Raw genomic sequence first — 21628 nt, 5'->3', positions numbered from 1 at the left:
CTCACCTATGCAAGGTATTTTGCAAGAATGGAGATTTAATTCTGTTGGGACCAAGATAATATCCAAGGTGTGGAAACAGAAAATGAGTTCTTAGTCCTAGTCAGTTGTTTATGATTAGCAAAGAGTCTGGTTAGGAAATCCTGACATGCAGCAAAGCCTCCAATAAACTTTGCTAAACATTTATGAATGGCCGGATTCTCGCACCAAATGACAGGGCAGAGGTCTCTTGGCCTCTGTAGCATTTTGACCTGTTATGCAAGATCCAGGTCACATGATCCCAGCATTTTCTTTCTTAAGGGTGCTCTTCTGTGGGCCTGCATGTGATGGCCTGTGCTCACCGCATCAGCTCATAAGCAAAATCTTTACTTTGTATGATACATTGCAATTGCATTATAATGGCACAGGCTGGAGAAAGAACCAAAATCCCTTAGCCAAAGACAAGATCTGTCAGTGGATGATTCCATGAAACCCAAATCACTGCTTGCTTCTGGCAGACAATGGGTGTTCTAGAGATTTATCTCTATAGACAACATAGTTCCAAATCGCTCAAGCAAGACAGCCAAGCCATATGTTGTTGATCTAGTTATATTCAGCAGAAGAATGGTTTTTTTTTAAAAAAAATGCAAAGCAATCTGATTGAACATAAAACAAATACAGGGTCTCCCCACCAGCAGCAGCTCCCAGCTAATTTGTCCCACAGGAAAATCTATCAGTCAATTAAAAAAAAAAAATCAATTTAATGCATTCATAGCCTACAGGCAGTCCAAGGGGTTAATATAAAAATTTCAACTTAAAAATACAATAAACAGCAGAGATAAATACATATTCCTTCCTGAAACCACAGATGGGTGATCAATAAGACTCTGAAACCTTCTTCAGGTGTTTCATTTGAACATGAAAACATTACTATTAATAATAAATTTATTACTCGCCCTCCACCAGCAGGTCCCAGCATGGGTTACAACAATTTAAAAATCATAATTAAAAACAGTTAAAACAGATTACAGTCACAGGGACAGGGTGGGCCCTGAAAACACACATCTCAGGTGTCAAGAAAGATGACATCGTCTTTATATTAGCAAAGTGCAAGATTAATTTTAGGCGGTACACTAGGTCAACAGGAGCCAAATTGAGTTGTATCGCCTAGTGGCATTCAAGGACGAGTGAAAATATTAAAAAAAACACAAGTGCATGCCAGTTGCAGGAATATGCTGAAAACAATTCAAGCATTATTTGTGTTAGGAAGGCAAGCATTGCGTGTTGAGGCTCCCAATGCCACCCCCCAAAAAATTCACACATCACACAACAATTTTTGTTTAGGTTTTTGGCATAATTTTGGCCACAACTTTATTCAAATACAAAAAATGTGAGTGGTTGCTTAGGCATTGGTTATGACTATCTGTCCTTGCCCCAGGGACAGAACTGACTTCCGTATTCCAGCGTGGGAAACAAGTATTGGGTGAGAAATGAAGCTGGGCATCAGTCCCTCACTTCTCACCCTCATGTTCCTGTGGGGCTTGCACGGCCCGAGTCCGATGCCAGGGATAAGGACAAAAAGAATGGCAAGCCCCTGGATTCCTTTAACGGAATTCCCTTTCCGCGCCACCATTGGAGGGGTAGGCACTTACCCCTCCACCAACCAATTTTAACCAATGCCTAACCGCCAACCTTACAAGTTGTGACGATTTGCTACGCAGTAGGCAAAAACCAAATGGCACCAGCCAATCAGCCAGATGGCAAAATTCCTACCAGGCCCCTGCGCCAAGGCAGATGACCCCATGACAGACATAGCAAGGTCAAGTGAACAAAAAAAAACCCTATTAAAGGGAGGGTGGGCGGGTGATCCGGTGCAAAACAGCCAAGAGGACGCCCAACGTTGGGCATCCTGTATTTAAAAGCTCTGACCCCACCTCCAAATTGGCAACAATCAAAACTCCCCAGCGACCCAATTTTAACCACTTGCTGCCTGGGTTTTATCCAAATCTGCCCAGCAACAAACGGGGTGGCTTGTATCCCCCAACCGCAACATGTGCTCTCTGCTATGGAGAACACGCTTTGTGGAAAGAGCTGTAGAGATATGCATGTAAGGTAAAAGGTAAAGGTAAAGGACCCCTGGACAGTTAAGTCCAGTCAAAGGCGACTATGGGATGCATCATCTCGCTTTCAGGCCAAGGGAGCCGGTGTTTGTCCACAGACAGCTTTTCCAGGTCATGTGGTCAGCATGACTAAACAGCTTCTGCTGCAGCGGGACACCATGACGAGTTCCAGAACTCATGGAATCACCATTTTCCTTTCCGCCACAGCGCTACCTATTTTTTCTACTTGCACTGGCGAGCTTTTGAACTGCTAGGTTGGCAGGAGCTGGGACAAAGCAACGGGAGCTCACTCCGTCGTGTAGATTCGAACCACCAACCTTCTGATTGGCAAGCCCAAGAGGCTCAGTGGTTCAGACCACAGTGCCACCCGCATCCCGCATGCATGTAACCCCAGCCAGCCACTGACCCAAAGTCATGTAGCTACTCCCATCCCACAGTGTTGGCTCATAACTTCTGAAATGGGGGCCTAGGTGTGGGAATTGAAGTTTCCTACACAATTTAGAATCCAAGCTATCACAGTTCTAAATTTTGTGGGGAGCTCCTGCAGGTAGAGTGGGCTCCCACTTTAGAAGTTTTACCTCAACACATTGATAGTGACAACAGCTGCCAGAGGAGCCATGCAACTTAGGGGGTGAGGCTGAATGCACAACCCCACAGTTCCTTTCATCACACTTGGCCTCCTTTGGCACGATTAATTCCTGAAGAGGTTTTTTCTCATGCCAGAATGTAGGGACACAAACTTCTTGCAAATAAACCGAAACCGAATGGCTCTATAGCTGTTGAAATGCTTTGAAAGATGAGAGGCGCAGAGCAGTTTAGATTACCAGCCGTCTACAGCGTACTGTGCATAAAAATGTCAGCCTCAATGGCAAAGTTCAGCATAAAACAGTGTCAGCTAATTTAATCATTTACCATGAAAATACTAGTTATCTTAATCGTACACGGAGTTCTTAAAGACTGGTGCATAGTTTTACGTAATTGAATTGCGACTCTGAAAAAGGGAGGAAATCATGGAGTTTTAGCTTCTTAGCAAGGCAAGCAAGGACCTTCGCATTCCACTTTAGAGATTATATACACCGTGTTTTCATTATGTGTGCATTATACTTCTGACAAGTCTGGGCTTATAAGGGAAAGAGGAAAGCTCTCTGCTGCTGCAGTTAACTTGGGCTGCTGTCCTGTGTGGAAAAAGGTTCTGCTTTTGTCCTTGGGATCTGGGAACGCAATGGGGGGAAGGTTTTTGTACGCCAAACTGAACGTTTTGTCTGTTGTGTTTCCCATCTAGATGCCTGATAAACTACTGCAACAGCAACCTACGGAGGGCCAGGATGTCTTCATTTTCCATCCGAGCGAGAACTGTGTAGCATGGAGATCAAAGCGTCTGGGACCGTGTGTCCAGCTAGTCAGAACCCATGAACAGCTGTGATGAGCAGAGCAGAGATATGGAGAAAGAGGCCCAACCCTGACTGACTGGAGCAGCATGGAGGCCAGGACAGAGGAGCCCCCAGCAGCAAGAGAAACTAAACAGATTGACTCTCAGTGACTCATTTAGCTTCAGGATTGGACAGATCTCTCCCCTGCTGGCAATTTGGCTGAGCATCAGTGGGCCAGATACCAGGATGAATAGCTTAAAATAATTAAGGGGAGGGGGGAGGGGTTGAAATCTGCAAAACTGCTCGCCGTCCAATTCTTTCCCATGTAGTAGAAGACACAAAACAAATTACATTTAGGTTATTAAATATTAAGTCATTGGTTTTACCTCCATTTGGCCCAAAGCAGGAAACTGGAAAACGTTCAAATTCGATATCATTGTGTTGATGGGCTGTTTATCATCGAGTGACTGACTGGATTTTGGCAGTTCGGAAGGGTCTTTGACACATGAATGGAAAAGAGGCACTTCAATTCCCCCCTCAAAAAGGGGGGGGAATAATTAATTCAGCAAACAATTTAGGCATGAATATGAATGTGTACAAAACCAAAAATGCTCACAGCCAAGGAGAGGTGTGTTGTTTTTTGCTCAGTGATCGGGACTTTCAACCTTGTGTTGACATTTGGGGCCCAGCCTTTGCATCCACTGAACAAGGTGGAAATTCTGACACTCTTTCCAGGAGAAACAGGCTGAGATCCCGGAAGCAAAATAGTCAGTGCTTTGTATTTAATGTGTGAAACCAGAAGCAACAGGCTCGTTTAGTAGCAGAAAAGGTCAGTTAAAATTATAGAGACATCCTTTGGAGCAAATCCTCTGTCTTGTATTTGCATATTTATGAACTAGAGATTACGACAGCCCATTCCATTTATTAGAGCAGCGATGCTATAGTTAATAGTCTGTCAGCATTTCCATTACAAACCCCATTTTTTTCTGAGTTTTAATATCCCAGCCACTTGAAATCATGTCAAGCAAACAAGTCACTTTTGTCGGGCCAGGTGCAATTCTTTCTTTTTTTCCCCTGTTTGTTTTTCTTTAATTTAAGATCAAAATAGATTTCAAGGATTTTGGTCCGTTTGGACTTGAAAGATAAAACCAAACACATAAATGACTCCAAGTTTACTCTGCTACTCTTACTTTCCCACCTTCTTCTTTTTGGGGCAACTGGATAAAACAACCAGTGCTATTTAAAAGTGCCACGCCAATCTTTTCCCAAAATGTCACAAATTTGGAACTATCATACCCCACAAATCTGCCTATATAACCGAAATCCTTGTATCACTTACTTTAGAGTAGTTCCACTACAATGCTGGGAATCTTTTGAAATTTGTAGCCTACATCACGTATAGCTTTAACAGCAGATGGATTAAACTGGAGCATTAAAGACATGGACGTCAATGAGATGAGCAAAGCAATTCAAATCTACCTTTCGCCAAGTGGGGAGGGTGGGTTACTTGAGGAGAGGTGTCCCTCTGCCCAGTCTCTCAGTGGCTTCCACTGACAGCACCCCTCCTTCTACCTGCCAATCATAAACACTGGCAAGACTGCTGTCAGCTGGATGCTGCCAGGACCAGCCAATGGAAGGCCCCAAAACTGGGTATCCTGGGGGCAGAGTTGTGCATTGGGCCTAGTGCAGTGATCAGCTGGAAGCCACCTAGAGTGGCTGGAGAAACCCAGCCAGATGGGTGGGGGCATAAATAATCAAATCAATAAGATGATGATAAGATAAATCTATGCCCATTCTGGTCTCTCGGCAGCCAAAAATAGCATTGGAGAGGCAGTCTGAACTATTTTCACATGAGATGTCCATACAATGAGACTATCCTCTATTTTCCAAAATCCATTCTTGGCTATTCAACCTCTGTTCCCTGTAGTCTCTGCCATATTCCTCCCCACCTCCAGCATTCATGTATGATAGCCTCTCACAATAACATTGCCACTATACTGTTGGTGCTGACCTTTAAAGCCTAAACGGCCTTGGCCCAGTATACCTGAAGGAGCGTCTCCATCCCCATCGTTCAGCCCGGACACTGAGGTCCAGCGCCAAGGGCCTTCTGCGAGAAATGAGGTTACAGGAAACCAGGCAGAGGGCCTTCTCAGTAGTGGCATCCGCCCTGTGGAACGCCCTCCCATCAGGTGTCAAAGAAATAAACAAGTATCTGACTTTCAGAAGACATCTGAAGGCAGCCCTGTTTAGGGAAGTTTTTTAATGTTTGATGATTGATCGTGTTTTTAATATTCTGTTGGGAGCCGGCCAGAGTGGCTGGGGAAACCCAGCCAGATGGGTGAGGTATAAATAATAAACCAGACACTGGTACAGATTCAGAATGCAAAGTTTTGCATCACACCTTCTCTAAATTGGATGTGGAAGCCAAAGGGTTTTATCCAGCAGTAACCCAGCAGAAGGCTCTTTGATGCAGGGGAGCCTTCCGCCCATGGCTGTGGTGACTGGAGCACACTGGCATTGGTAAGGCAGAAGTTTGGGAGGCCAACAGTTGGCAGATCCAGAGCCAATGACAGGCATGGGCAACTCATTCTAGCTTTATCCCTGTCCTCAGAGGTGGATTTAGGGCAGCGTGACTGGTTCCACCACCCTGGGTGCCAAGCCTGGGGGTACCGCAGGGCGCCACAACTATGATTTACTACTGAACTGAGCAGAATGGAAGGCAAGAGGCCGGGAGGGGTGCCAAATTTGGGGTTCGCTGAACTTTGAAATACCGAAGTCTGCCCTTTCCATCCTCTTCCATGGTTAGCTCTGCAAGCACAACACTGCGATTAAGGAGGCAGAAGCTGTCATGGCTAGTGGTTCCTGCTGGACTAGTTAATTAGGAAAGCGTGGGGGGGCTGTTTGAGGGCAGACTAAGGTTGGTTGGACAGTACCCCCTTTGCCCTAATGGACCAACCTCAACTGATGGGGAGGGTGGCCATTTTTGCCCATTCCACTTTCTACACTGTTCCAAAGGGTTACCCAATCCTCTGGAGAAGATAATGGGAAACACAGCAGCTGCAAGGGGAATTGGCAAAATGGCCTCCTCTCCATTCCACTGTTGGAAGAATCCAGTCTTCTCTCCATATGAAGGACATCATTGGATCCAGTGCAAAGCCTACAGTTTACCAGTTCTGATCTGGAGAGTGCACATATATTCAATTTTCTTTCCAGATCAGGTTTAATTGATGGGCAGGAATCAAATAAACGAGCTTTGCACACATCAAGCAGGAAGGAGGGGTATGCCAGAAATCTACTCAGATATATGTAGGGTATGCAATAATGTTTTACTTAAAATATATTAAACCTGAAGGCCAGCTTGGCAGCAGTTCACTACATACTTGATGAGCTGTACATTGTTTTTTTATTTTGCGGGGGGGGGGGGGAGCAAGCATGCCAGACAGAATGTTAATGTGTGCCTGAATATTAAGAAAGACTAATTATTATGCAATTAGTCACAATAGGATATGTGCAATTGAGTAATAATGTTCTGGGTGTGTCAGGCAGGTAGTGTCACTGCCAGTGCTCATTTTGGTATGAATTAAAATTATGCAATGATTTACACCCTGAGCAATTGTCATAATTATCATCAGCGCGGCTTTTCATTTAAAGAAGAAACAAAGAAGCCTCCCCACCAAAACAGAGTGTAGTAGGAGTGTTGCTATCCATGTAATAATTCCGTTTCTTACCTTGTCGTGTTTCACAATTAAATCTTGTAGGATTTCACAATTAAAGACAGAAATTCTACAAACAAGATGAAACTGTGCTCACAGGTTTGTGGTTTAATTTCCAAGGGCGCAGCCCAGGTATGGAACTCTCTCACATCAAACTGCCTTGACATCTCAATTTTTAACAAGTTCATTTGGAATTAAGCCTACTGAGTTTATTGGGATATATTTCCTGGTGTCAAGGGAGTGGCTAAACCACCCCTCAGGTTCATTCCAGGGAGGGAATTTAATAAGAAATGCAACAAAGGATTCCAGCAAGACAATACTCTTTATCAACTTCACTGCAGTAAAGCACAGTCCCGTAAGTGATGGGTATTGTACAGATAGCAGATTTCACACAGCCTTTTATACTCTTTTACATACAGCTTACGTCATTCTAAGTACATAGCTATTTCCACCTTGTCCATTCCATGTCAGCCATGACATGACATCTTCACGTTTTGGTGAAGACATAGACCAGTTGAGTTGATGTTAGCACACTGGTAAGCATGTTTAGTATTAGGCCAAGAAACCAGAAGAGATGAGGGAGAAAAACTGAGGGGATGCCATTAGCTGAGTAACTACAGTAGTAACTACAGTAACTACAGTAGTAACTACAGTAACCTGACTAACCTCACTAACTACAGTAAAAAGTTTTTTTGGAGGGGGGAGGAGTCTAGCAGGGGAAAAGGAGGCTCTATCTTCTCTTTAGAAAGAGACCTCTTATCAGACCTCTTATTGATTTAATTATGGATTTATTTTATTTACAGGTTTATAAGCCACACTTTCATTAAAAAAAATACAGCAAGGCAAAATACAACATGTAAGAAAAAAATATCAACCAATGTATCTATAAAAACTTCATTTACAACGTCAATAAATACTGATTGGTTAAAATCATGCTGTAAAGGCCTACCAAAAAAATAAATCAGAAAGCATCCAACAGGAGGGATGGTTTCTGTTCTAGTAGTAGGGCGGTCCAGAGGGCAGGGCCTGCCATGCTAAAGGCTTGGTCCCTAGTGAGGGCCAACCAAGCCTCAGGAACATGGGGAACCACCAGAGGTCCTCCATCTTAGAGGTGCTCATAACCCAACCAAGAAGCATCATAGTAATGAACTAATCACTATTGCACAGAGGTCTACTCCAATCAAAGTCTCAAGTGGAGAGTCAACACAGTGCCATAAAAGCGCTGGATTTATACTGGGCAGAGAGAGCGGGGTCAAAATTCCTGCTGAGCAACAAAGCTTGCTGGCTGAGCTTGACCACCTTACCTCTCAACTTAATTTAGGGCTGAGGAATCCAGATATTGTTCGACTACAACTTTCATCATCCCTCACCCACGATGCCTAGGGTTCATGGGAATTGGAGATTGAAAATATCTGGAAAGCTGCAGGTTCCCCATCTCGGACTTATCATAACCCTCAAGTTAATATGCTGACCTGAGCTTTCTGTAGGAAGCTTTGACATAGATATAATTAGGAGCAATGCTAAAACCAGGGTAGAGACTTGGGTGAAATCCACAGCGGTGCTCCATAAGATCCTTAGACAAGGAGCTACATGCTTGCTTTCCATTACGGAATTTGTTGCCTTTTCTTTTTAAATACCAGAATCCCAGACTGTTATGGCTAAGGTTTGGATTAATGGGCAGGTTCCGAATTGCTGTGAGCATCAAGACCTAAAGGGCATACCTGGCTGGCTGTCTTTTCATTTGCATCAGGGAAGCAGGCTGAGTCAACACTCTGGAGCTAAGAACAGGCTACCTTTTGTACCTCGCATCTCAGATGTGGCTTGGCAAGCTAATAAAGATGATGGCGATAAAAGGCTGGGGAAAATGAAGCAATTGTGCATGTGCTTTGAGGGTGTCAGGAAACATTCATGGAAGCAATGAAGATAGTAGGAGAGGAATTAGGGCCATGGGTTAATGAGGTAAAACATCAGAAGTGATTAATAGTAAGCCCATTATAGGCAGTCCCTCTACCCTTGGAATCTGGCAGAAGCATCTTCCCAGCCAGGTGGACTCCTTTACAGCACTCGAGAAAACAGGTACGCTGCCTGTTTTCTCACTACACCTGCCAGAGTTCAAACACTGAATCTATTTCGCTGGAAGGTGGTCTTCCCCTGGTTTGGTTTCCTGGCTCTACTCATTATGAGTCCAAAATCCCGAATATTAGAAGATTAAGGAGGCCAGCATTAAATAATAAACTGAACACGTACAGATTTGTGTCATCAGAAAGGCACCGAAGAAAAGGTATATCTTTCAGTAGTAAATGGTAGCTGCCAGATTGGAAGGAAGCCATTTGTTCTGTGCAGGAAATTCCCTTTTCTCGTTCAAGCATGCCTGTGTTCATCAGGCACATCAAAGTTAGGCAAACAATATAGGGATCGGGTCCTGCATGCGCAGTGGGATATCAAGGGCCGTGGCTCAGCGGTCTTGGTCTTGTCCACAGAAGGTCACAGGTTCAATCCCTGACTCTCTCTGTCCTGGGAGAGATCTCTGTCTGAAACCCTCAAGAATAAGGCAGCTTCCCATGTTTCTCTGCCGTGTGAGCAGTTCCCCTCACAAGATCCCCACAGCCACCACTTGGGTGCACAGCCACTCGGTGGGTCAGGTCAACACCAAATTGATGGCAGTGCAAGATTTTACGGCTGCGTTCACTCACTTTCAGAATTCTCCTCGACTCCTTCCTCTTTTATTTCTTTAATTTATGAGTGGTTACAACTGTAAGCAGCCCTGTCTAGAACCTCAGTGGTAACAGGAGAAATGGTGCTATGAAGCTGGACTCCCGGTGGCAAGATCAACTCCTGTCAGTGCGTCCATACTGCCCCAACCTCACCGCTATTCTGTTCCCAACACCATACCAGTAAGCAGTAGTGGTGCCACTGCCAGGAGCTCCATGACAGCACCCTACCCAGCTAGCTGCTCCCACTGTGTTAGCAACCTTGGGCAGGCCTTGGCTAGAAAGGAGTGGTCCATTTGCTCAAATGAGCAGAGAACCTGCTGTCATATCATCCAATTCCGTGTGCTAATCTGCAGCAACAAACCAACAACCAACAATGCTGTATTGTTTTTAACACTCGATTGGGAGCCGCCCAGAGTGGCTGGGGAAACTCAGCCAGATGGGCGGAGTATAAATAAATTATTATTATTATTATTATTATTATTATTATTATTATTATTATTGCCCCCATTAACAAATATCAGATGCCTTTCTTATGGTTTCTCAATACAGGGAGGTTCTTGCTGTCTGAGAGTGTGCCAAACACAATGACCTCAAACCTTCCAGAGATGTGGAGCCTTCTTTTCTCACACCCGCGAGAAGCTCTTCCCCCTATTTCTCCAGAAATCATTCCACACACCTACAAACGCCGTCAAAGCCCTTCTCTTGACCTCAGTCAACACCTCATGGAAGCCCACTGAAGTTGATGAAAAACATCCACTCAGGTTGTCTGAGCTTTGGGTCAGATCCAGCAATTTATACCAATTTAATTTCACTGATTTAAACAGACTTGCCACTGATTAAAACGGGAGTAAAAAGCTACATAATTTATTCCCAGCAGAGGAAAATTACTGCTAGCCATGGAACCACAGAAGGCTATACTTAATGACATTGACACATAGGATCCAACATTTAGGGGGCGTGGTGGCTTCAGCCCCCACAATAAAATATTTGAGGGGGCTGGGGGTCCCCAAAGTTAACAGGCATTGCCATTCAAATGGTATGTGGGCACAGTGTCCTGTGATCAATTACGCAGAGCTGGGCTTACCTGGGCCCCCACAATATATTATTCAAGTTGGCACTGCTGTATCGGGAAGCAATATCCCCAACATTCTTGACCTGGCTCCAGCCAATTTGGTCATGAACTCAACATGGAATAGCGGGCAGACAGCTAGAGAGATGGAATGGGGTGAGGAAACATGTGAAGTGAGTCATTTGCAGTATGGTGCTTCTATGGGTGACAGAGCAAAAGAATCCTGAGCTAGCCTATTGTTCAGCGAGTGACATTCAGTGAGACAATGCAATGGACCAATTAATCACCAATGGCATAAGCAAAGAAAGAGTTGCAGGAGAAAGGCCAGGGAGCTGGCCCTCTCCTGGGCTACCAGTTACCTTACCACTCTCTCAAATGCATGTCTGCCTACTAAACTCTACCGTCAGTGTGCCATAGTCCTATGCAGTGCTTTTTTTTCCTGGTGGTATGCAGGGGTACGCACAGGGTCAGATTTAGGTTTGATGAGGCCCTAAGCTACGGACGGTAATGGGGCCCTTTATATGTCCAGCTGTCCTTTGTCAACAACCAATTGTCGCTGTTCTTTGTGTTGAATATATGCTATATGGTAATTTATGGACATGATAGGTATCTAAAGCCATTTGCACATAACAAAATACGTATTTAATCAAAGTAATTGTTGAACTGAAATACAATTAAGAAGTATATTAATAGTGAAATAATTATTAAGCTCTAACTGTATTAAGCTCTAACTGTATTTTATTTGTTTTTTATCTTATATTTTGGAAATGTACATCCAGGTGTTTTTTCCCTTTAACTTTTTTTGGGGGGCCCCAAGAGAGTGGGGCCCTAAGCTATAGCTTGTTTAGCTTATGCATAAATCCGGGACTGGGTATGCATACCCCTAAAGAATTTGTGAATCTAACAGGAGAATAAACTTAAAAAAATTAAAATTTAGTTTCTTCTCTAGCACAGTGAATAGCACGATGAATTGTCAGTTCTGTTACCATCCCCGATGGCAGCCTCATTTCCTATGTTTGGTGTTTCCTGAGTCTCAGACAGAAGCGAGCGTTTAATGTGTGAAGTAGGAATTGGAATCTAGCTTGGTGATTGGTCAGTTTCGTTGTTACCACCTCCAATGGACACCAACAGCAAGCAGAGGAATTGGGAAGATGTTAGTGCACACAACCTCACGCCAACATGGAAGTTACTGTGCACTGTCAGTTGTGTAATATGAGGTAATGCATGTTCTTTGTACTTTTGTCCATTTACTGTATTTATTTCCCCCAATTTGAACTATAGAATGGTGATTTTCTTGAGTCAAAATGACAGTACCCCAAACATTTTTAAGGGGGGATTAGCACTGATCCTATGGGGAGGGAAGCTATAAGAAGCATGAGGATTTTACTCTTCCCACCATTGTGCACAATTTGCTCTAAAATATTAGGGCCACCATGTTATACACAACTGGGACATGCAAAGTGGGTCTGCTGCCATCACATCTAATTTGCCACATACAACACAATCCTATATATGTCTTCTCAGAAGTGAGTTTGATGAGACTTTCTTCTCACTAAGTGCATACAGAGCTGCAGGCTTACATCTCTTTTAGAAGCAGGTTTCTATTCTCTCTAGCCTATATTTATATGGGAATCTTTCTATACTGTTTTCCCCCCTCCCGCAGCCCTTGCACTTTTCACTACCTTTTGATTATTTACATTTCACAGTGGATTGACTTACCTGTAATCTGTACTCCAGGTGCTGATGTATGATTGATATGGTCAAATTTGCCTTGGCTGTGAGCTTGAAATGCTTCCTCCCATTGCTGGCTCCATTTCAACTCGATTCTGCCCCAGCTAGCAACAGATGCTGCATAAGGGCTTTGGACCTCAACCCAAATCTATACCTCTAAAAATCAAATGGAAAAACCAACATTGTAAATTGCAAAAACAAAACAAAACAAAAAAAAGAATTCTGTGAATCAAATACAGATTTTTTTCAGAGATCCAACCCACATTTTGCTCTCGTCAGTATAGAGATCGACATTTTAAATTGGAACAAATGTCAATGTATCTGAAAAGCAACACTGTCCTATAAAATTATCTGGCACGTAAGCTGATTTCAAGGTATATTTTAATTATATTTAATGCCTATTTTAATCAGGCGTGTCTTGATTGCAAGGAGTGCTCTATGCCAATAGAGTGTTTGGGATTCCACTGGGATTCCCAGTGGAAATGAAAATAATGATTCTGCACCATCTATGAATGCCCATATGCCAAGAATATCCTCCGGGGACCAGATTTGCCAGATATAGTGGTGCTTTGTGCCAGCAGAGCAACAGAAAGCAACTAAAGTGAAGCTTAGAACAGGGGCTCAGTTAAAAACGACGACATTAGAAGTTAATCTTAGATACATCACTGTTAATGGCTGCTAAACAAAGGCCACGAATAGAGAATGAACAGAGGAGGATGTTAGCTCCGTCAGTAAATGGGATGAAATTTTAAATATATCAGCTATTAGGCGGGCAGATGGTTCTCATACTAACAATCCCTTACTTAGCAAAGCTTAGATCCCTAGAAATCTCCTATTGTGAAAGATGTCGGTGATGGAAACGAATATTATTTTAAAATATCACCTGGGTCAGCCACTTTGGCATGCTGGGTTTAGAGGATGGGATGGTTCTCTGTCGGGGCAGGCTAGAATAATGAAGGGTGGCAAGGTACAATAAACCTTTACATTCATTGAGCCAAGGCCAGCTACTTATATTTTAAAGCGGCAACATTTGAACATGAGAACATGACTCATCTCCTGGTATGCCCCATGGAGGACCTTAAGGTCCATAAATAGCAACACCCTAGAGGTCCCGGGCCCTAAGGAAGTTAGATTAACCTCAACAAGAGCCAGGGCCTTCTCAACACTGGCTCCGGCCTGGTGGATCGCTCTGTCTCATGAGACCAGGGCCCTGCAGGATCTGATTTCTTTCCGCAGGGCCTGTAAGACAGAGTTGTTCCACCTGGCCTTTGGCTTAGCACCAGTTTGATTCCCTCCCCCTCTTTCTTTTTCCTTTCTCCTTCTGTGAAGAGGCTGCATCCTAATGTTTTAATGTTGTATTTTAATTTTGTTTTTTAAATTGTATTTTAATCAACTTGCTTTTATTATTGGTTGTTAGCCGCCCTGGGGTTGTTAGCCGTCTTGGCTGGGGAGGGCGGGGTATAAATAAAAGTTATTATTATTATTATTATTATTATCATCATCATCATCATCATCATCATCATCTAGTCCAGTGTTTCCCAACCTTGTGCCTCCAGCTGTTTTTGAACTACAACTCCCATCATCCCTGACTAGCAAGACCAGTGGCAAGGGATGATGGGAATTGTAGTCCAAAAACAGCTGGAGGCACAAGGTTGGGAAACACTGATCTAGTCCAAACAATTGCATCTCTAGTCCAGGATTGTCTTCTCACAGCGGCCAATGAGATGTCTGTACAATGCCTGCTGCAGCAGCGTTCTGCCCACCTGCAATTCCCTGTTGGCTATCCAAACACACATTGGTTCACTCCAGGTTTGCTAAGTGCTGGTGACCAATCCCAAGATGCTGTCTAGGCCAGAGGGCTGTGTTTTCCCCACCATCAACAGCCTGAGGCTCACGTGTCAGCGTGCGGCCCAGGTTTTGCTAACCGCAGAAACAAGGATGAGGCAGGGGAGAAAAGCAGCTGGTAAGCCATAGGATGTGGCTGGGTCACCAGCTACGCAGACCTGGGTTGCTCCCACCATGTATGTTCCTAAGCATGCATCAACACCTTGCTAAAACTGTGTGGGAGGTGAGCAGAAGTTCCTCCACACAAAGCAATTTATTGTGCTGTCATGCATGGACTTTTTCTGCAGGGTCAACACAGCATCGTCCTCATCAAATGACTATGATATTTTCCCATTTAATCTACTGCTACAATTAAAGCTATGGTTTTCCCAGTAGTGATGTATGGAAGTGAGAGCTGGACCATAAAGAAGGCTGATCACTGAAGAATTGATGCTTTTGAATTATGGTGCTGGAGGAGACTCTTGAGAGTCCCATGGACTGCCAGAAGATCAAACCTATCCATTCTTAAGGAAATCAGCCCTGAGTGCTCACCGGAAGGACAGATCCTGAAGCTGAGGCTCCAATACTTTGGCCACCTCATGAGAAGAGAAGACTCCCTGGAAAAGAACCTGATGTTGGGAAAGATGGAGGGCACAAGGGACGACAGAGGACGAGATGGTTGGACAGTGTTCTCAAAGCTACCAGCATGAGTTTGACCAAACTGCTGGAGGCAGTGGAAGACAGGAGTGCCTGGCGTGCTCTGGTCCATGGGGTCACAAAGAGTTGGACACGACTAAACGACTAAACAACAACAACAACAACAACATGTTCCATCTGGTATTTATTTATTTTTAAGCAGAAGTGGTAGATCTGGATTAAATGTGGTGGGGGGAATATCAGGTGGCACTTTGATGAGGAAGATCTTGTGTGGTTGGTCCCAACCAGAGAAAAAGGGCAACTTAAGTTGACATAATATGCGCAGCTTGCAGACTCAACATATAGAACAAGAGAACAAGAAGAACGTACGTTTAGAGAAGATTGGAAAACGTTTATTGAATATATGGGAAATAACTGTGTACAGCTGAAAAACGCTGGCAACATTAAGATAAATTCAACAGTGTAAATAAGTTTTGATGGATGTAATAATGGCATACTGAATGGTATATTTTTCGTAAAATATGCAGGGATTTATGATATGCAAAATGAACCATGGAAAGGGTAGAAAGGAAATCATTGATATCTTAAGGATGTAAAAATGAGTACTTTAAATTGTAAAACAGAAAATTTAATGAGAGAGAGAGAGAGAAAGAAGATCTTGTGTGGACAGTGTGAAAAACTTGCATGCATGAGCAAGACCAAGTCCACAATAAACCTCCGCATGGAAGTGCCATGTGTTCCATCGACCCTTAGCTATCTATCCCTGAAGCTACTTTTCTTTACGAAAAATAAAATTAAAACAGTGGTGGAGCTCTAAAGTTTACATTTGCGTGGAGCATATAGTTAGCCCTTAAGACATAGGAAGGCAATAGCTTCAATTATCCATCTGGATCAATCTGGACATGTTCCAGAATGCTTCTTCACATACATATCTTTAATGATATTTATTTTATACTCCGCATTATTATGCAGGCTTTCTTCTGTCCATTGAATGCCCAACGTGTTTTGTTGTTGTTTTTTGTTTTGATTTTTTGCCCTTCAACAAGACATTTCAGAGCTCATAAGTTGTGGCCCAAAGTATGCCGGATAGGTCAATCACATTTGTTCACGAATAATCACAAGTTTGCTTGTTTTTTTGTACATTTATTTTTGCAGAAAAGAGTTTCCTTGCTTCTGGTTTGTGTTTTCCCTCTTGCTGGGGCTGGGAAGCCAGGAAGCATTAGCCATAATGTAGCCACTGTTTATGCAGAGAGTACGTTAATTTATAATTTTCCTTAAACTCTCTTCAATTGGCCAAATGATGTCTCTTTTACAGGAATCTACTAAGTGCTCAGGTTTAGTATTCGTTAATTGAGGTAAAACTCTTAAAGCCATTAGGCAATTTAAATGTAGCTCTCTTTGAGCAATATCCTTTATTGGATTCCCCCATTATCCTTTAAATATCTTGGTGAGCAAGGGGATAAAATTAGAAAGAATTTGTTTGCTTTAAATTGCCAGCCTCTGCTTGATAAAACTATTAGCTATTTAGCTAATTGGACGGCTCTTCCATTATCATTAATTGGCAGAATTAATACAATTAAAATGGTGGCTTTATCTAAATGTTTGTGTTTATTTCCACGTGTACCCATCAAGCTCCCTAACATGTTTTGAAAGCTTTCAATTCTCCAATTAGCTTTTCAGGGTTAGAGAGAAGATTAATTTGGGAACTCTGCAAGTTCCCTTACAGTCTGCTGGGATGGCTTACTCCTGCTTATAAAGTTACTTATTATAATAAGTTCTTCCCAGATAGAAACCTTCCTGTCGTGGAGCCAGATGGTGAATCAAGCATATTAGCCACAAGGCTGGATCAACCAGTGGGGTAAAGGGCCTTTCTGAATGAGAGGGTTGTTTTCACAAAAACTGTGAGGTGGTTGTTGCAACCATTCCCCTACAGTTTGCTACTTCTGTTGCAGGTAAATCTCATTTCCTGACGCATATACCCCAAACTGCAAATTTGTTCGCCAATGGGAAAAATCTAATCTCACCCACATGACACACAAAAACTGTACATGTATCAAAGCCGCCTATTAATTTAGGTGCTCAAAGCACGTCGCATTATCTCAAAAATCCTTCCAACAAGGTAGGTTGGTATTATACCCATCTTATAGATGAACAGCTGAGGCAGAGAACTAGCCTAAGGCTGCCCAAATAGTTCCATACCTGCCAATGTGAAAATAGGGACATCCCCTCCAAAATTTATCCAGTGAGAAAAGGGACATCCTATTCATACCCTCCAACATTTCTCCAATGAAAATACGGACGTCCTAAGGAAAAGTGGGACATTCCAGAATTGAAAAAGAAACCGGAACAGTTTCTGTAAATCCAGGACTGTCCCTGGAAAATAGGGACACCTGAAGCGTCTGTAGTTCTTGGCAGAGGCAAGATTTGAACTGGTGACCCGAGGTACCACTGTAGTTGTTTATTTCCTCGATATCTGAAGGGAGGCTGCCACTACTGAGAAGGCCCTCTGCCTGGTTCCCTGTAACTTGGCTTCTTGCAGCGAGAGAACCACCAGAAGGCCCTTGGCGCTGGACCTCAGTGTCCGGGCAGAACGATGGGGGTCGAGACGCTCCTTCAGGTATACTGGACCAAGGCCGTTTAGGGCTTTAAAGGTCTGCACCAACACTTTGAATTGTGCTCAGAAAGGATGATTCAGATGAGAGGTTACCCTAGGCTAGTTTGAATTTGTGAGATTTGTGGCCACTGTTGATAAGTGCCACAATTCCACAGTGCCAATCCTATCTTGTGTGTTTTCATATTATCGCACCACGGTAACACCAGTTCCCATCATTCCTGACCATGGGCCATGCTGGCTGGGGCTTATGGCAGTCAAGATTCAACAAGCTCTGGAGAACCCAGGCCTTACTCTCCAGCACTACATCCCAGCTTGGAGAAAGAGTCACCGAAACTAGGGGTACACCATTTTGTGCCAAGGCCCCGTCCTCTAGGCCATTACTACCACGTCCTCCTACATCCTAAGAGAGGATATCAGGGTTACTACGAATTCTTGTGTTACGAATACAATCCATATTAAGGTCCCCTGCTGGAGTGTCATTGTCTCAAGAGTATTCACAAAGTAGAGTGAGCTTATCTAGCTCCTTTCCACCCACCTCAGAATACAGCATCCTGTCCTTTTGCCCCGTGACAAAAGGATCAGCTGCCCGATAACGGGGAGAGTGGAGAAATTGTCAACTTCCCCAGTGTGTGTAGGGGAATCGCTCAGTGCATGGCAAGAACAAAAGCGCTTTTTGCTCACTTGCATGACAGTCGCTTCCCACATGACTTTCTAAACGGGCTTGATGTTGTCAGTGTCGCGCAGTTAATACGACTTATAAATGCGCCCTCACCTGGTGACAGGTAGCATTCACCATGTCAAGCCGACCTCTCGTTTTTGAGCCTTTCACCTGACATGGTAAATAATACCAGCTGTCACCTAGCGCATTTGTAAACACTCGCCATTTATGGGGTGAAATAATCTTGTCATGCCTTTACCATTTTTCTTTTTTAAGTAATCTGCAATTCTTCCCCAAATGTCGGCTCGAAGTGGAGGCATGACTTACGGATCAGAGCATCCCAAAACATACCTTAGTTTACCTTGCCTATCTGTTCTGATCCATTTGCCAACATTTAATATGCATCCTGTGGAAACCCAGCAGAGTTTCAGAATTCTACGACACCGTGTGTAGTTATTGCACGTTGTCAAGGTAAGAAACAAGTGGCGTTGTAAAGTCCTTCAAAGGCAACTTCAGCAAGAGTCTAAAGTCTTATTCGTGCATTCCAAAAACATGTGCATAGGGGGAGGAGCCACATGCACTGGCTGAACCTCACATGAGGCGAGCCTGAAGGGCCTCCTAAATGCATTCAGTAGAAAGGGTTGAGAAGCCTCCTCGTGATCAGGAACCCTAATGGCAAATATTTTGGCAGGGGAGGAGAATTACTTGTGCCAGGACCCTTCCTGGAATAGATTTCTTGCATGCTGTTGGTCAGCTCTGTTGAAAAAGGGTAGGGTGGAGTTAGCATAGAGGTGCTCCTCCTCCTACCCACAACAACTCCACCCCATTTTGGAGATCGGTGGGCAGAACTTCCTCAGTGGACCACATACCCTCCAACATTTCTCCAGTGAAAATAGGGAAGTCCTATTCTATTATTATTATTATTATTATTATTATTATTATTATTATTATTATTATTTTACTTATGGTAAAATAATTTTACTTATTATTTTACTTATTATTATGCTTTTCCCAGTAGTGATGCATGGAAGTGAGAGCTGGACCATAAAGAAGGCTGATCGCTGAAGAATTGATGCTTTTGAATTATGGTGCTGGAGGAGACTCTTGAGAGTCCCATGGACTGCCAGAAGATCAAACCTATCCATTCTGAAGGAAATCAGCCCTGAGTGCTCACCGGAAGGACAGATCCTGAAGCTGAGGCTCCAATACTTTGGCTACCTCATGAGAAGAGAAGACTCCCTGGAAAAGACCCTGATGTTGGGAAAGATGGAGGGCACAAGGAGAAGGGGACGACAGAGGACGAGATGGTTGGATAGTGTTCTCGAAGCTACCAGCATGAGTCTGACCAAACTGCGGGAGGCAGTGGAAGACAGAAGTGCCTGGTGTGCTCTGGTCCATGGGGTCACAAAGAGTCGGACACAACTAAACGACTAAAGAACAACAACAATTATTTTACTATTTATACCCCACCATCTAACGGTGTTGCCCCAGCCACTCTGGGTGGCTTCCAACATATATTAAAAAAACATAATAAAACATTAAACTAGGGCTACCATACATCTGGAATTTCCTGGACATAGCTGGGCTTTGTCCACCGAAAATGGTGTCAGGGTGGAATTTTTTGAAAGTGGCTAAAATATCTGGGGGAACCCAGGCATATGGCAGCCCATATCAAAAGTGTTGCTTTTTTGATTTTTTTTTCCCTATTTTAAAAAAATAGGTAAAAACTTCTCTCTCTTATTGAGATTTTGCCAAATAAAGCACAACAACTTTGTGCTCACTTCTTGAAATATGGCAACTCTAATTAAACATTTAAAAACTTCCCTATACAGGGCTGTCTTCTGATGGCTCAGGGGTCAGATAACTCTATACCCGCCAACATTTGTCCGATGAAATTAGGGACATCCTAAGGAAAAGAAGTACATTCAGGAATCAAGTCAGAAACTAGGATGGCTTCTGTAAATCTGGGACTGTCCCTGGAAAATAGGGACACTTGGAGGGTATGGAAGTACAGTGGTACCTCTGGTTACATACTTAATTCGTTCTAGAGGTCCGTTCTTAACCTGAAACTGTTCTTAACCTGAAGCACCACTTTAGCTAATGGGGCCTCCTGCTGCCGCCACACTGCCGGAGCACGATTTCTGTTCTCATCCTGAAGCAAAGTTCTTAACCCGAGGTACTATTTCTGGGTTAGCGGAATCTGTAACCTGAAGTGTATGTAACCCAAGGTACCACTGTAGCTTATTTGGCACAGCCTCCATACAGCGGACAGGTGCATTTTCACCAGTGTGTGTTTCGGCAGAGGCAACCATCCCTCTGCCTCATCCTGACACCCCCTCAGCTGCCAAACCAGTGAGTGCCGAATTGCATGTTATGTCTTTTCAAAAGAATTATTTTAAACGTCTTGTTGTAGCTGATGGGGCGATTAACAGATCTAAATGATTTATAAACAAACAAACGTGTAGCTCAGTGCTGAGCCATCGGGTGCCAATTCCTCTGGTATATCTACAGTCGTATCTCTTGAAATGGAGACTGAGGCAAAACGAGCAAGATTTTCAGGATGAGGATGAGATTTTCAGGATGAGGAACAAGGTCCATTCCGAAGAGTGTGGCTTAGGGTGTGGCTGGTTGTCTTTGGTTGGCTGTAGTGAGAATTGTATCATTCTTGTTTATAAAACCCAATAATAATAATAATAATAAAGAGTTCCTTTGGTGCTTGTGGCTGAAAAACGACATCAAATCTTTTTGACCTCTAAAGCATATCGCTACTATACGCAACCATCTCCAGTAAAATGCTAAGGAAAATTCTTATAATTGCTTCACAAAGCTAAAATAATACATCTAGGCTCGCTTTACTTACTTGTACTGAGCCACAGATTTCTCTGTCTCAGGGTGTTCCCTGACTTCCCACCCACCAAGAATCTCATTCTGACAGGGCAGAATACCCCAATGAAGCCTTTGTGTCTTTGAGGAAATCATATTAAAGTCCTGGATTAACAAGAGGACTAATACAACATGCATACCCAGCCCCAACAGGATTAATTTACACATCAACCTTGTTCTGTAATTATGACTCCACTGGTGGAATGTCAGCTGTGTGTGTGTGTGTGTGGCAGAGAGTCAGGCGGATGGAGACAGATTCCTTTCTATTATCTCCTCCTTTATCTGTCAATATATTTACT

The 21628-nt window shown here is 43.5% G+C and overlaps 1 protein-coding gene across 4 annotated transcripts in view; it reads left to right on the top strand.

The window, feature by feature from the left end:
- Nucleotides 1-21628, top strand: part of LOC309343948 (uncharacterized protein) — a 272077-nt gene that overhangs the window by 238338 nt on the left and 12111 nt on the right. For 3 of the 4 annotated variants that reach the window (XR_014157416.1, XM_081866217.1, XM_081866214.1), the window contains one exon: nt 3379-7069. The exons of the other annotated variant lie outside the window; for it this stretch is intronic. Coding sequence is in view for 2 of the 3 variants with exons in the window: in XM_081866217.1 (XP_081722343.1) it covers nt 3379-3457 (79 nt within the window). In the remaining variant the exon portion in view is untranslated. Of the gene's footprint in view, nt 1-3378; nt 7070-21628 lie in introns of those variants that run through there. 4 annotated transcript variants of the gene reach the window in all.

Source organism: Podarcis erhardii, assembly GCF_964252035.2.
Source record: "Podarcis erhardii genome assembly, chromosome: 6".
Lineage (NCBI taxonomy): Eukaryota > Metazoa > Chordata > Lepidosauria > Squamata > Lacertidae > Podarcis > Podarcis erhardii.
The sequence above is the reverse complement of the archived record's forward strand: the minus strand, read 5'-3'. Positions and strand labels throughout refer to the sequence as shown.